The sequence below is a fragment of the Berghia stephanieae genome, chromosome 5 (assembly GCF_034508935.2).
Source record: "Berghia stephanieae isolate SIO BIC M18660-M18661 chromosome 5, UCSD_Bste_1.3, whole genome shotgun sequence".
NCBI classification, from domain to species: domain Eukaryota; kingdom Metazoa; phylum Mollusca; class Gastropoda; order Nudibranchia; family Aeolidiidae; genus Berghia; species Berghia stephanieae.
In genome coordinates this window covers 49669343-49684462 of record NC_088364.1, presented here as the reverse complement: position 1 = coordinate 49684462, position 15120 = coordinate 49669343, and the positions used below count along the sequence as shown (strand labels likewise).

General features: G+C 35.4%; 1 protein-coding gene across 2 annotated transcripts in view; it reads left to right on the top strand.

Moving 5' to 3' along the window:
* The window catches only part of LOC144973114 (sodium-coupled monocarboxylate transporter 2-like), a 173114-nt gene that overhangs the window by 155358 nt on the left and 2636 nt on the right, over window positions 1–15120 (top strand). For both annotated transcript variants that reach the window (XM_078915160.1, XM_078915161.1), the window contains exons 8-16: window positions 2562–2702; window positions 4881–5010; window positions 6572–6660; window positions 8021–8136; window positions 9439–9506; window positions 11099–11185; window positions 12366–12565; window positions 13513–13613; window positions 15011–15120. The exon at window positions 15011–15120 is cut by the window's right edge and continues 9 nt beyond it. In XM_078915160.1, coding sequence (XP_078771286.1) covers window positions 2562–2702; window positions 4881–5010; window positions 6572–6660; window positions 8021–8136; window positions 9439–9506; window positions 11099–11185; window positions 12366–12565; window positions 13513–13613; window positions 15011–15120 — 1042 coding nt within the window. The remainder of the gene's footprint in view (window positions 1–2561; window positions 2703–4880; window positions 5011–6571; window positions 6661–8020; window positions 8137–9438; window positions 9507–11098; window positions 11186–12365; window positions 12566–13512; window positions 13614–15010) is intronic.

Genomic DNA, 15120 nt, shown 5'->3' with positions numbered 1-15120 from the left:
ACCCAACTGGTGGTTATTTTACTTAACCCACTCCTTACCAACTCTAGGAAAATCGTCATATTCGTTACGATACATGCAACATTTTCCTAATTCAGATTTCTTTTCATATCAGAAAGTGTTTTTTTTTAATTTTGGGGTAAAGGTATGTGAGAATTTAATGCTGTCGTTGTACACCTTGTTTTGTTGAACAAAATTATGCGTAGCTTGTATTTATTCCTTTTGAGAGAGTTTACAAAATCAATTTTTATGTTAGATGGGTATTACATGTCAGGAAAAATCTTGAAAAGTGTCGGTAAGGAGAAAGTTAAACACATACCATCAATTAGCTCTTTTTTGTGATGGTATGAATTTAAATCTGCTACATATTATTGTCTGGAAGTGTCGTTGATCTGTATTGTGTATTTATCGAGTATTAACCTTTTTAAGACAAGCTGCTTTCTTTTAGTAACACCGTGTGGTCACCACGAAATGTGTTTTAAAATAAATTTTTAAAACCCAAACAATTGGCACTTACCTTTACTAGATATTCTTGAGTGTATTGAGTTCGCCATTAAATTAACTTTAAAGTGAGCTAAGTTTTTCTTTCTTTGTGAAGAAAACAATGTCAATTGACAGTTCCGTTTTGGGGTCCCGATAACTCTTTTGTTAAACTACTCGCATCACATACGAAAGGACCGTACTCGATCCCAGGTGCTTTCGAGATTTTTCCTGACCCCCCCCCCCCCCCCCCCCCCCCCCACCCCCCACCCTGCCTGTCCAACCACCAGTGATTAGGTAGCTAGGTCTGTTAGATCTGGCAGAATGTACTTTGAAATAAACTAGCGTCTTTTTAAAAGGATAACAATCATTTGCTATTGTTTGTTTCACGCTATAGAAACCGGGATAAACTCCGGTTTCATGGGCCAAATAGCTCTGAAGGACTACTCTATTCTACAACCGAACAATCTGATTGACGAGACAGTCAATCGCATCATCAGATCTGCAATGTAAATGAATGGTTTTTATTGATTTTACATCTCTCCTTACCGATTATTTTCAGTATTTTCTCAAAATGACAGGCTTGCCCAGCAGAAAAGTTGATTTTTAAAACTCAAACAAGCTCTCTACAAAACAACTTTATGTACTTATTAATTAAACAAAGGTCAAACTTCAAAGTTTGTGATGTACAAAATAAATATGAATAAGACAAATTCATATTGTGTCGTAACAAATGTGACGATTTTGCAGCAGGTGGAAAGGAGAGTGTTAATGTGATCTACTTGTAAATCGTTATCAGCTGATTTTGAGACTTAAATGCCCCATGTTTCCAAATTAACAAAGAATGGTCCTCATAAAGAAAGTAGGCCTAGTGCATTTCTTCTGATGGTTTAATAATTGCCATCACCGTAAGGTTTCAACGCCTTCATTGTGTGGCATTTTCTTAGATTACTAAATTTTGCCCTTGCCCTAATCTGGGTAGGATCCTTTGTTTAGGAGAGAACAACCAAGCATGGATAACTCTTTGCTGGAGGCGGGGGTGGAGATGAGAAAAGAGTATATATATATATATATATATATATATATATATATATATATATATATTATATATATATATATATATATATATATATGTATATATGAGTGTGGCTATGTGGTCTTGTGGTATGACACTCGCTTTCGGATCGGAAGGTCCTGGGTTCGAGCCTCGCTCGGTGCATAGTTGATTCCTTGGAAAAGACTCTTTACTAACATTCTCTCACCCTACTCAGGTGTAAAATGATTACCTGGCCGTCAACAGCGTTGTTTATGTCCGAAAAAAATTGCAATATCGCATATCAGGCGTCATGTCCCGTCCTACATGTTAAGTGTTGCTGTTGACCAGGGTCCCCTGTAAAGCACTTTGAGCACGTTTAGTGGATATTGCGATATATAAAAGCTCAATTAAAGCTCAATGTAGCTTGAAAATCAACTTCCTGTCAGACACTAACTATGGGTGTGATATGCATGTTTAACTTTTCAGCACATCCTCCTTGGCTGGGATCATGTGTTATTATCTATATGGGACATACACATGATCGGAGGCCAAATATAAGGGTAAATTACACATAGTTCTTTTGCTGCTTGAATTAATCATCTTAAATTAACTTACGTTTCCAAATGACATTTTAAAAAACATTTTTTTTGATATACATAGACTTACTTTTTTTTACCCACGCTGAAATAACCATTAAAATTATTGTTACCTTCGTAAACCTACTGACTTCAATGTAATGAGAACATTATTAAAGGCACCGTAATGTGAATTTATTTTGGCCAGCAGGGTTACTGGGGCCATTTTTCTTAAAGAAGATTAATGCATCCAAATACTTTTTTTTTCAAAATCTTATAATGAGTGAAAACATTTCTAGATATACGAGTAATTAGATATTTATTTTAAATCCTTTTTGGGTGCACTAATCTTTTTCAAGAAAATTTGCCCCTGTTGGCCCAAATAACCTTATATTAAGGTACCTTTTCTCTTTCTATAATTTTTCCCAATGCCGGATTTTTTTCAGTTCTCTATGCCATAATTCAATTTCCAGGTACAGTTTCGATCCCAAGACTCGTCACTCACTCTGGTCCATGATAATCGGAGGCTGGGCATTTTGGGTATATCTGTATGGAATCAATCAGGCTCAGGTCCAAAGATGTCTCAGCTGTCCGACCGTCACGAAAGCTCAGCTGTAAGTCGATGCATTTTTATTAAATATTATTGTCATAGTTATTTCCCTTGGTTGTTTAATACGAATATTATGCAATCAACCGAATATGTTACCCGCCACCTCAAGACTGTATTATTATGTTAGAATGGTTAAAGTGCTGAAAATTGAATTTATAACCAAAAACATCAGACTTGGGTTGAGTGTATATAATATTGTTTTGATGATGAAGATGTTGCTGCTTCAAGCTCAAGGAAATAAATAACAATGCTGAATTAAATAGACGCTTCCATTTATTAATCAAAAACAGCTAATTATGACGTTTCGGATTTCACCTTTGGCAACAAAACACGATGAATGAGTAACCTTAACTACGCCAGTCTCGCATCTCTCATTCTTCCTTCGTGTTTCATTCATCATGTTGATAAAATGGAAACCGGAAACGTCCTTATTATCCGTATTCGTTTAATAAATTGAAGCTTCCATTTAATTTAGTATCGTTGTTTATATTTTTTTAGAAGAATAGATAATATAGTATTTTAGAGTGTAAAAAATTAAGACTTCACGTTCATGATCAGTAAATTTAACCCTCTCCTACTCAACAATAAGAAATTCGTCACATTTGTGACGATTCAATATTTCAGATTTATTGTAATGTACATTACAATATTTGGAGACAAATCTTTGTTATAGCTGTGATAATTTAATGTTGTTTTACCAGGCATGTCCTTCTCTGGACAAACGTCTCATTGTTTTTAAGTTTAATATTACTTCGTCGTGGGTAAGTAAGACATTTCGAGAAAACTCCTAAAAACAGTCTGTAAGGAGAGAGTTAATTTGCCTTTTTAGCATCTGTTTTGAGACGAAGGGTTACATATTCGTTTGTAAAAATGTATATATGCATTTGCAAACCAGCACTAAGAGTAGCCTAGTTGAAAACAAAACAAAACAAAACAATAAAAAAAGGGAAGGTGACGTCATAAGCTGTAATTTCGAGGTGAATAAAAATATTTTGTTTCTGTTCTTTGGTGACCGACACCGTTTTATTTTGAAAAGTATTCTTAGAATCTAAAGTTCTATTATTCTACACTTGCCACGGGGTAGAAAGATGAGGATCGATTTTATAGATTATAGTTTCAGGATACGATTGCTGGCTTTTTCAAGCCATTTTCAGATTCATAAAAATAAGTAAATAAAATAGAATTCCCTCTATTCATCCCATAGGGGAAATTTGTCTCTGGGGTCTATTCCAAGGGAATACTTGAATAACCCAGGCGTCATCCGCAGTGCAGCGCCGAAAATTGAGCTAGGACGAGGTGACTTGCTCAAGGCCATACAGCGCAGCGGCGGACGATCGAACTCGGTACCTTTCGGGTACGAAGCAAAGACCTTACAGCTGAGCCACGCTGCCCCTAAAGCGACCTTGGTATCGTTTCATTAAGCAAGAGGACAATCTCTAGGTTCCCGGAGCTCAAAGACCTTCTGACTGCTTCAATGACGTACATGCATTTAATTTCCAGTATTGCAAATCATCATCTCACTTGTACATTTAATTTACTCTAGTATCCTGTCTATCACCACCACCACTACCACTACCATCATTGCTACCACCGTCATCACATCTACCTCCAGCATTACTACAACCACCATCACTTCTACCACCACCACCACACTATCATCGTCATCATCATTTTATCATCATCATCATCATCATCATCATCATCATCATCATCATCATCATCATCATCATCATCATCATCATCATCATCATCATCATCATCATCATCATCATCATCATCATCATCATCACCGCCATCATTTCTACCAGCACCAATGCCATCCTGATCATAATCACCATCACTGTCACAACCACCACCACAATCACAACCACCGCAATCCCCACAACCATAACTTCTATCATGACACCTAGGTTCGGATCCGGTTCTGAGCGGCGCAAAGTTAAGTCCTAGGAAAAGGCTCTTTACTCACATCTCTCCCACGTACTCAAGTGTAAAAATGAATACCTGACCGTTAAGAGAGGGGGGGGGGGGGAATTGCAATATCGCCTGTCGTCCTACATGTTTACAGTTGCTGCTGCCAATGGACCGCTTGTAAAGCGCGTTGAGATCATGTTTCGTGAATATTATTGTGCAATATAAGTGATCCATTTGATTTTGATTATTTATTCTTGTCAATCCTCAGGGCTATGTTGATCAGCTTACCAGGACTGATCTTCATCGTCAGTATATGCTGTATGATCGGGATTGTGATGCTCGCATTTTACAAGGATTGCCACCCCATTACGTATGGAGTCGTCGAGAAAACAGATCAGGTTTCTTAACTTTTTCAATGCCCCTTTTACTTGTAGAGGGAGTCCCGATGGCTCAGTTGATAGAGTACTCGCTTCACTTGTGCGCAAATGGACCGAGATCGATCTCGGGTGAAGTCGATATTTTTTTTTTCTGACCCCCGGTCCACCCTGCAGTGATTGGGTAGCTGGGTTTGTTAGATCTGGTGGAAAGTTCTTTGCCATAGACTAGCGTCCTATCCAAAGAATGGCATTAATCTCTAGTGTTCGTTTTACGCTGTAGAAACTAGGATGAACTCCTGCTACAATGGCCTAACGGCTGTGTACGTTCCTCCAGAGCAAACAGCCCAAGCTACCCTATCACTGTTGTGTGGATCGGGGGAGGGATAAAAAAAAATTATTATTATTATTATTATTATTATTATTATTATTATTATTATTATTATTATATTATTATATTTATTATTAATATTATTATTATTATTATTATTATTATTATTATTATTTATTTATTTATTATTATTATTTATTATTATTATATTATTATTATTATTATTTATTATTTATTATTATTTATTATTATTATTATTATTATATATTATTATTTATTATTATTATTATTATTATTATTATTATTATTATTATTATTATTATTATTATTATTATTATTATTATTATTATTATTATCATTATCCCTTTGCATGAGAAACGATGCCCTACCAACTGAGCTATCGAGATCTCCATTCTATCGTTATGAAATTATATAAATGTAGTATGTAATAAGTCCTGTTTATAGATTTAAAACGATGACCTTAAACTGTTAGTTTAATGGGTAGCCAATGAGGTTGAAAAAAAACATAAGTAAAATATGATTTCTTCCCTCTTTCTAACATTGTCTTTCGCATTTTTTTTCGAGGGATATCTCTATTCAGTTTATAAAATTTATGAAGGATACAATGTTGATCTACTGTGTCTGATCAGTCCTGTGCCCGTATAAACATGGGCTCAAAAAGTGATGTTAAAGTTAAAGAGACCAAAAATGTATGATTTTTTTCTATTTGTCACTATCACTTTCTGGAGTTTATGTGAATGAAAAATAAAAAAAAAAATTTTCGATTTTCATTTATTTTGTATCTAGTGACTCGAGAGAAAGTTTTACGCAATTGTATGGATTGACCTCAATAAAAGATACGAGTACCTGAGCTTAACGTAAACTTCATCAACAAGAAAAAAGAATACATTTTAGCGTCTAAAACACCCAGATATGATACCGTTCCAATGCGGCGGGTCACAATTTAGGATGGAAGAAATTCGCGAATGACAGTTTTATCATTACTACTACTACTACTACTACTACTACTACTACTACTACTACTACTACTATTACTACTACTACTACTACTACTACTACTACTACTACTACTACTACTACTACTACTACTACCACCACTTTGATGGGTCTTCTATCATGGTGGTACATTGTGCGGTGACGGTGCAAAAGTGCTCTTTTTAGTTGATTCTAGTTATTTATTGTTTTAGTATTTCGTATATTTAGTTGTATTTCATAACTTATCCATGTTCACAGTTGGTGCCCCTCTATGTGATGGATATTTTAGGAGACTATCCAGGCGTGCCAGGAATATTCGTGTCATGCGTTGTCAGCGGAAGTTTGAGGTAATTTGCATTCGCATGACTTCATATATATATATATATATATATATATATATATATATATATATATATATATATATATATATATGTCTGTGTGTGTGTGTGTGTGTTCTTATTTTAGCAGCATCAACAACAACAAAAATACAAAGAAAGAAAGTAGAATGAATTTTGAAAGAGACTAGGTCCATTTAACAATGATTTGAGGTAGTGTTTTGAACAAATAAAGTAACTATAGCATTATTTAATTTGCAACCTAAGCGTAATGTGACTCACCGGAGCTTTTCAAAATTGTTTGATGCTGTTTTTTTTTTTAATCACGTCAAATTTAATAACGATTGTGATTACTATCGGCATTGATGCAAGCAATACATCTCTGCCTCATGGACCTGACAAACCTGTCCATATTGAGGTGAGGGAATTCCCTGTCATTCCAACGGCAAGAAGAGGAACAACTGTCAGGTACTGGGCGGTTGTTTTGTACACAAACAAACGTTTAATGGGATTAAGATTGGAAAAGTTGCTGGCCACGAGGACTTGCTGAGCATTCAGATACAGGGTGTTGTCATCCTGAAAAACAGCATCGGGTCCAATCACTTGAAACGCAGGGATGCCATTGGTAGAACTACTGAACACCGTCATCCGAGGACTTCCTCTCTAAAACTACTCCATCTCCATATTTTCAGCGCACTGACGTTGAAATTGGTGGCAACGCTTAGCTGTTGTCGCAGAACATGTACTGACGCTGTTCTATGAGCAACAAACATGTTACCTCTTTGGCCAGTGATTCTTGGTTTTTTTCCCGACAGCCTCCTATCGTTTGCATTTTCTGCCTTTGCAAATCAATCTCAAAGTCTCTGAATGACTGGATGAGTGACAGCCCTCTGCTTGGCAACTCTCAGTGGACCCATTCCACTTGGAAGAAGTTCTAATGCCCGTTCGTTCCCAGTGAAAACAGTTTTTAAAACAATCAAAAGGAAATGAATAAACACAAAATTTACTACGCGCCCCTTCAATGAGACCCAAGTATAATTAAAGTATTATTTTTATCGAAAACACTGGGCAGCAGATGTGTAGTTGTTTTAAGAAAAATAAAAAAATTCTGAACATCAAGGACCGGTGAGTGGGTATGGAAAGTGAAGTCTTTTAATGGATTGAAAGTTTGTCAACACATTAACAGAAGGTTATAATGGTTGGCATGACAAATGTATAATGTTCGAGTAACGTGCCTTCCTAAAAAAATCTTATTAAAACACCAAGTTGCTCTTCACAATGTATTTATATACAATATATATATATATATATATATATATATATATATATTATATATATATATATATATAGACATTCATTGTTTATGTTCTAGCTCCTTGTCATCTGGCCTCAACGCCCTATCTGCCGTGACCCTGCGTGATTTATTTGAACCCACTTGCCTTCCTAAACTAAACGATTTTAAGACAACAATATTTTCTAAAGGATTAGGTAAGTAAGCCCGGAGATGGTAAGCCATTAGGTTTATGATTAAAAGCAACATGTCCCATTCTACACGAAAATAGCACACACTTGGGTTATTTAAAACTTATAAGATATGATTTAATCCAAATATTATCTAGCACTCTATCAAACTACAGGACTAATTACACACTAGCTCAATATATATGTAGCCTATATATCGATTCTTTTTTTTATAAAAATAGGTTGGTGATCAACATTGTTCCGTAGTGCTGCTGTTAAATTTTTATTATCGAGCACGGAATTACTGGCATATCTAAAAATTATTAAAACATCTTTACAAACTGATATACAAATAACTTGCAAACCTTTTATTTTAAAATTTCGGGCTAATTCTATCACCCGTTGACTCAAATTAATACTAATAAGATTTGCTAGCACGTAATACTCAGTCCTTAATTTGAGCGTTGGCTTTTATTGCGATTATAATTGATTATACACAATTCTAGTACATCCGCAACAAAAAATATAAAAAGAATTTTAATCTCTCTTGATACTATCAAGTTATAATAATCTCATCCGCATCAAAAAATGATGACTTAGTTTTACACTTCTCTTGATACTCTCATGTAATGATAATCATCTATTTTTTTTATTTAATAGGTATGAGGATCAACATTGTTTTGCAAAGAGCAATGTTAAATTTTTATCATCGAACACACAATTATTTTAATTGAACTTTTTATAGCGCAATATCCACAAAATGTGCTCAAAGCGCTTTACAAGGGGTCACTTGTCAACAGCAACATTTAACATGTAGGACGGGACGGGACACAATCGCCGGGAAATCTAGAAATGATATCTCTATTTTTTACAGATTGCTATACAAGTAATTTGCCAACCTTTCTTAAATTAAAGGTATTACCTGTTGACTCAAAAAAGGTTCGAACAGAAAGGGAATCGAACTTTGGATCCGAAGACAAATGTCATACTACTAGACCACATAGCCATTTAATACTAATTGCTCACAATTTTGGAATGGACACTCGTCTATCGGAAGGTACTTTCATGGTAAATTCAACAGATCCGGATACCCAGACACTTTTACAAGGACAATAATAGGTCAGAAAAAAATATTGACTGCGCCTTACTTCGATACTGGTCCCGATTTTTGTGAAACTAGTGCTCTACCAGCTGAACTATCGAGGCCCCCGAGGACGGAATGAGACACTTTAATATATTTGTGTTCCACTCAACAATTGATTAGCAAAGAAAATACAGCTTCCTTTATCAATTCTAATGCCATATAAATTCTTCATCATTTTTTTTCAGTTATTTTCTATGGCGTTTTGGCTATGATTCTGGCCTATGGAGTGTCTCATCTCGGCAATGTTTTACAGGTAAGCTCTTTCCCCCCATCAATCTAACTCAGAAATCGCGCTTGAATTGGTTGGCATAATCAATATGCGGCTTTGCGGTCTTCTTCTTCTTCTTCTTCTTCTTCTTCTTCTTCTTCTTCTTCTTCTTCTTCTTCTTCTTCTTCTTCTTCTTCTTCTTCTTCTTTTTTCTTCTTCTTCTTCTTCTTCTTCTTCTTCTTCTTCTTCTCTTCTCTTCTTCTTCTTCTTCTTCTTCTTCTTCTTCTTCTTCTTCTTCTTCTTCTTTCTTCTTCTTCTTCTTCTTTCTTCTTCTTTTCTTCTTCTTCTTCTTCTTCTTCTTCTTCTTCTTCTTCTTCTTCTTCTTCTTCTTCTTCTTCTTCTTCTTCTTCTTCTTCTTCTTCTTCTTCTTCTTCTTTTCTCTTCTTCTTCTTCTTCTTCTTCTTCTTCTTCTTCTTCTTCTTCTTCTTCTTCTTCTTCTTCTTCTTCTTTCTTCTTCTTTCTTCTTCTTCTTCTTTCTTCTATCTTCTTCTTCTTCTTCTTCTTCTTCTTCTTCTTCTTCTTCTTCTCTTCTCTTCTTCTTCTTCTTCTTCTCTTCTTCTTCTTCTTCTCTTCTTCTTCTTCTTCTCTTTCTTCTTCTTCTTCTTCTTCTTCTTCTTCTTCTTCTTCTTCTTCTTCTTCTTCTTCTTCTTCTTCTTCTTCTTCTTCTTCTTCTTCTTCTTCTTCTTCTTCTTCTTCTCTCTTCTCTTCTTCTTCTTCTTCTTCTTCTTCTTCTTCTTCTTCTTCTTCTTCTTTCTTTCTTCTTCTTTCTTCTTCTTCTTCTTTTCTTCTTTCTTCTTCTTCTTCTTCTTCTTCTTCTTCTTCTTCTTCTTCTCTTCTTCTTCTTCTTCTTCTTCTTCTTCTTCTTCTTCTTCTTCTTCTTCTTCTTCTTCTTCTTCTTCTTCTTCATCATCCTCCCCCTCCTCCTCCTCCTCCTACTCCAATGTACAAATGTCATCCGCATGATCTTGAATACAGGAAAAAAAATAGACAACACTTTCATATTCATTAGGGTTACTAACCTGCCGTACAAAAGAAAACAATTCTCTTAAAGAAATGGAAATCTGTGACCGTTTATCAAATGAGAGCTTCCATTCAATTTCCGACTGTTATTTCTTTCTTCGAGCTTCAAGCTGCAACTTTTTCAGTTAAAGAAAATGAGGTATCCTGATTCTGTATAGTCATGTGTCAGGGTGATCCATAGCCAGATTGCAGAGGGAAACAATGAGTGTTTGCGTGTCTCTGTTCTAGCGTGTTTAATAATGATAATATAATAATAATAATAATAATAATAATAATAATAATAAAATAATAATAATAATAATAATAATAATAAATTATATTAAATAATAATAATAATAATAATGATAATGGTTTGAGCCCCACCAACAGGATCTCAATTTTTCCTTAAACACGCAATGCAGCCACTTTGCCGGCTTTGTGTTGGCGCTTGGGTTATTTTGGTCTTTAAAAAAAAAAAAGAAAGAAAGATAGTTTTTTTCCCTCTGTTTTTTTTTTAATTTGTGTAGAACTGTTTTTAATTGGTGTAGAATAATATTCATTTTCCATTTGTGTAACAGGCTGTCTATGTAGTGTTTGGAATACTCAATGGACCTTTGCTTGGAGTCTTTACTCTGGGCATGTTTTTCCCATGGGCAAATAAACACGTAAGTTAACTAAGAAGAGACTTAATTTGTAAAAGTTCATTTAAAAGCTCGATGATGAGGAATTTGTATAAAGCAATTGCCTTCCGATCCAGTCTTTAAAAAAACAGGTTGGTCGCCATGGATATTTGAATTCCACACAGGCTTCAAAATATTATCCTTCCATATTATCGTTGATTTTTTATTCTCTATTTTGTTTTCTTTTGGTTTCTTGTTCGGTTGTTTCTTTTGTGTTGTTGTTTTTTTGTTTTTTTGTTGGCTTTTATTTTTTTTTTTTTGGGGGGAGGGGGGGTGTTAGTGTTTATATATTTTTTGTTTATTTGTTCTTCATTTGTTTTGTTGTTGTTATTGTTGTTGTTGTTATATTGTTTGTCTTGTACTCTAATCTCATTGCTTTTTTGCGTTAATGCCATCGTAAATTATTTTCCACCGATTTACCAGGGGTAGTTTTGAAACCGATGAATGTTACATTAAACGCTTATAAAAGGATATATAATATTATTCTTGCGAGTTTGTATTCTTAACGCGTTGTTTATTGTTGAGCGACTTGAGAAGAGCGCAATGGGGAAAAAAGTTTTTATTCCAGAGCATAAGATTGAGATTGAGACATTTTAGTCGTTATGACACTCTCCTTTGGGCCTGTAGGTCCCTGGTTTGAGTTCCGTTTTGGATGCGTGAAATTCAGCCCTTGGAAAGGGTTCTTTACTTACATTATTTCAGCGTACTTCCCTTGTGAAGGATCTGTAAAAGATGTCATTTGGATTTCCTTGATTTTGTTAAACTGCTCTGTGTCATTTTTCTAATACTCGGTGGGATGTTTCCAAATATTTTATAAGAACAATGTATTCAGTAGTGAATCGCCATTGCCTGATACGCGGTGATTCAAAAACGTAATCGTTCAAAGAATTCATATTACAAAATCTTTTTGCATTCACAATCGATGCTGTGATTTATTAATTTACGACACAATATTTGAAGGGCCATTGAATATGGAAGACACTTACGGACTTCTGTCCCACTAACAATCTTTCCAATAATAAACCATATTCTTTTACATATGATTAGAACTAGATAATAGTTTGGAAAAAATAACCATGTGAAATCTGGCATCATATGCTTCAAATTTGATGAAATTCCAAATGTATTTTGGAAAATTTCACTCTCATTTTATATTCATCCGCAGGGCGCCTTTATAGGTATGTTTTTCTCCCTCGGATTTCTGTTGTGGATTGGTATAGCAGCCTTTGCCCACGACTTGAAGACGCCAAAATCGAATACGACGACCATTGGCTGTAACTTCACTGCAAGACCTCCATCAACCCGTCCACCTCCTCTTTCGACAGTGGCTCCCTCTTCTTCTTCTTCAGATGATGATGATAATGAGTGAGTCTCTCTCTCTCTCTCTCTCTCTCTCTCTCTCTCTCTCTCTCTCTCTCTCTCTCTCTCTCTCCCTATCTCTTTCTCTCTCTCTCTTTCTCTCTCTTTTTCTTTCTCTTTTTTTTCCTCTCAACTCTACTCTTTCTCTCTCTCTCTCTCTCTCTCTCTCTCTCTCTCTCTCTCTCTCTCTCTCTCTCTCTCTTATATATATTATATATATATATTATATATATATATATATTTCTTTCTCCCTCTCTTCTCTTTCTTTCTTTCTTTCTTTCTCCCTCTCTTCTTTTTCTCACCCGTTCTTTGTCTCTATATCTCACTCTTTCTCTCTCCTTAGCTTCCATTTTCATTATTTTCTTCCAAAACACTTAGTCCCTCATGACACGGGAAAATTGTTCTAATCAAACTCTTAACAGTAAGTATATTTAATATAGTATATTGTTTTTTAAAAAAAAGACAATTACCACAACTCAGAAATTAAAATGACAAAAGGGAAAAATGGTGTGATGTCAAAATACTTTTTCCAAGATAATTTAAGTGTAAAATCAGTCTCACAGAGGACTGAATACATACCTTGTGCAACTGATCATCTGCTTTCAGAGTGATGGCATCTTATTTTTCCAATCTAAATAAATGCTGGTTGTCAATAAAGACCATCCATCCTCGCTCTTTTAGGACCCGTAATCCTAAGAATCTGCCGATACATTCTGCTACTAAATTAATTATGGCACCTTCTGATTCATTATGTAACCTATTCCTTGTTCACTATTCATTCCGGAGAATTGGTTTCACACTCCCAATGACTTTTGAACGGGAAGAGAGGAAGGTGTGACGTAAAGACTTCTCTGCCCTATATCAAGACTGTGTCTTCAGCGCATGAAACATGGTACTCACTGTTGACTTACCAAAATATAAATACATTATCCAAATTTTTATCCAATCCCCAGGGATCCCTTCATGGACTTGTACCGAATGTCTTACATGTATTACACAGCTCTTGGCATGATTCTCGTCCAGGGCGTTGGGCTGTTGTTCAGCTTTTTGACAGGTAACAGAAATCATAAACATCAGGACCCATTCTTATGTAGAAGGACTAAGGCAAGGACAAAGTATGAAGACTGGTATCTTACCAGCCATCGTGTACTATTGTGAGCTTGATGTTCTTCTTCTTTCTCCTTCGTCTTCTTCTTCTTCTTCTTCTTCTTCTTCTTCTTTATCTTCTTCTTCTTCCTCCTTCTCTTTCAGTCCCCATCCCACCGTGGGTATGAACCACCGATGAAACTTTAAACCTTTTCTGTCACTGACCAGTCTTGTCATCTCCTGCAAGCGCATCTCAGACATCTCCAGCTCAACCAGAAGGTTTCTCTTTCAGGTTGGCATTGGTCTTCCTCTTTTCCTCTTTCCTGATGGATTCCATTGCACGGCTGCCCTTGTGATATTGTCATTTGCTTTTCTTAAAGTGTTTCCCATCAATCTCCATTTTGTTTTGTATAATTGACATTCAATGGCTTCTTGTCCGGCTCTTCTCCCCATTTCTTCGTTTTTAATTTGGTCAATCCATTTAATCTTCAGGATTTTACAAAGACATCTAGTGACAAATGTTTGGAGGCCTGATGATACCAGACCAAAATAACCGAATTGGTCAACGTTCGTACCACACCCAGCTCTAGGCAAAAGCCTACCTAGTCAGAGACTAGAAAACGCTTATAAGAGCCGAGTTTTACTTTAAGTCATTTGCTTCGCTCAGGCTTATGACTAGTAAGTCTTTTACTAGACTGGTTATGGACTAAATCTAGTCGCACTACAAAAGAATGGGCCCATAATAAAATTGTTAAAATTTGATCATATGTGTCACCCACCTCGTCAATCTGGTGTTTTATCATAGTGAAGTGTATACCAAACAGTGAATATTAAGGTTAAAATAAACAGAAAAATGAATATTTGGGTTTTATGCATATTTTGAGTCTTTATTTTTTTCCTCCTCTCGTAACCAGTTAATTGCCGCACTCCTGAATAACACGTATTAAAAAATGGCCAGAAGATCGATATTTTGAAGGACGAGTTCTCTGGCCAAAATTTTAACAATGTATTTTTTTTTTAATTTCAAAGTACGGCAGTATTAACCTCTAAACTCTCGTACACTGAAGAAACACTTTTTTTTAGATTTTGAACAGAAATTGTTTACTTCAAATATCGGTTAAATAAGATGTCCCTCGCAATGTTTGAGATATCTCAAACCTGAAAATTCAAAGATAAGTCCCAGGTTTAAGAATTTGTAGTTGTATTTCTTCTTGTTTCTTGTCTATATCGTATTTTAGATAAACAAGTTCTGGCCAAAATAATTTAAGGTGTTTAGCTGGTTTACAGCAGTAAAGATGTGTATTGACTGTTCCAGTTAAATAATATTATTTTGGACATGTTTTCAATTCTCCATTTATCCTGCAGGTTACACACGTCCAAAGACTTTAGAGCCCAGGTTGATTTGTCCTATTGTAGACAGGCTATTGCCTTGTTTGCCAGAGAAATGGAAAGAAGTGTTCCGTTGCGGCATCAAC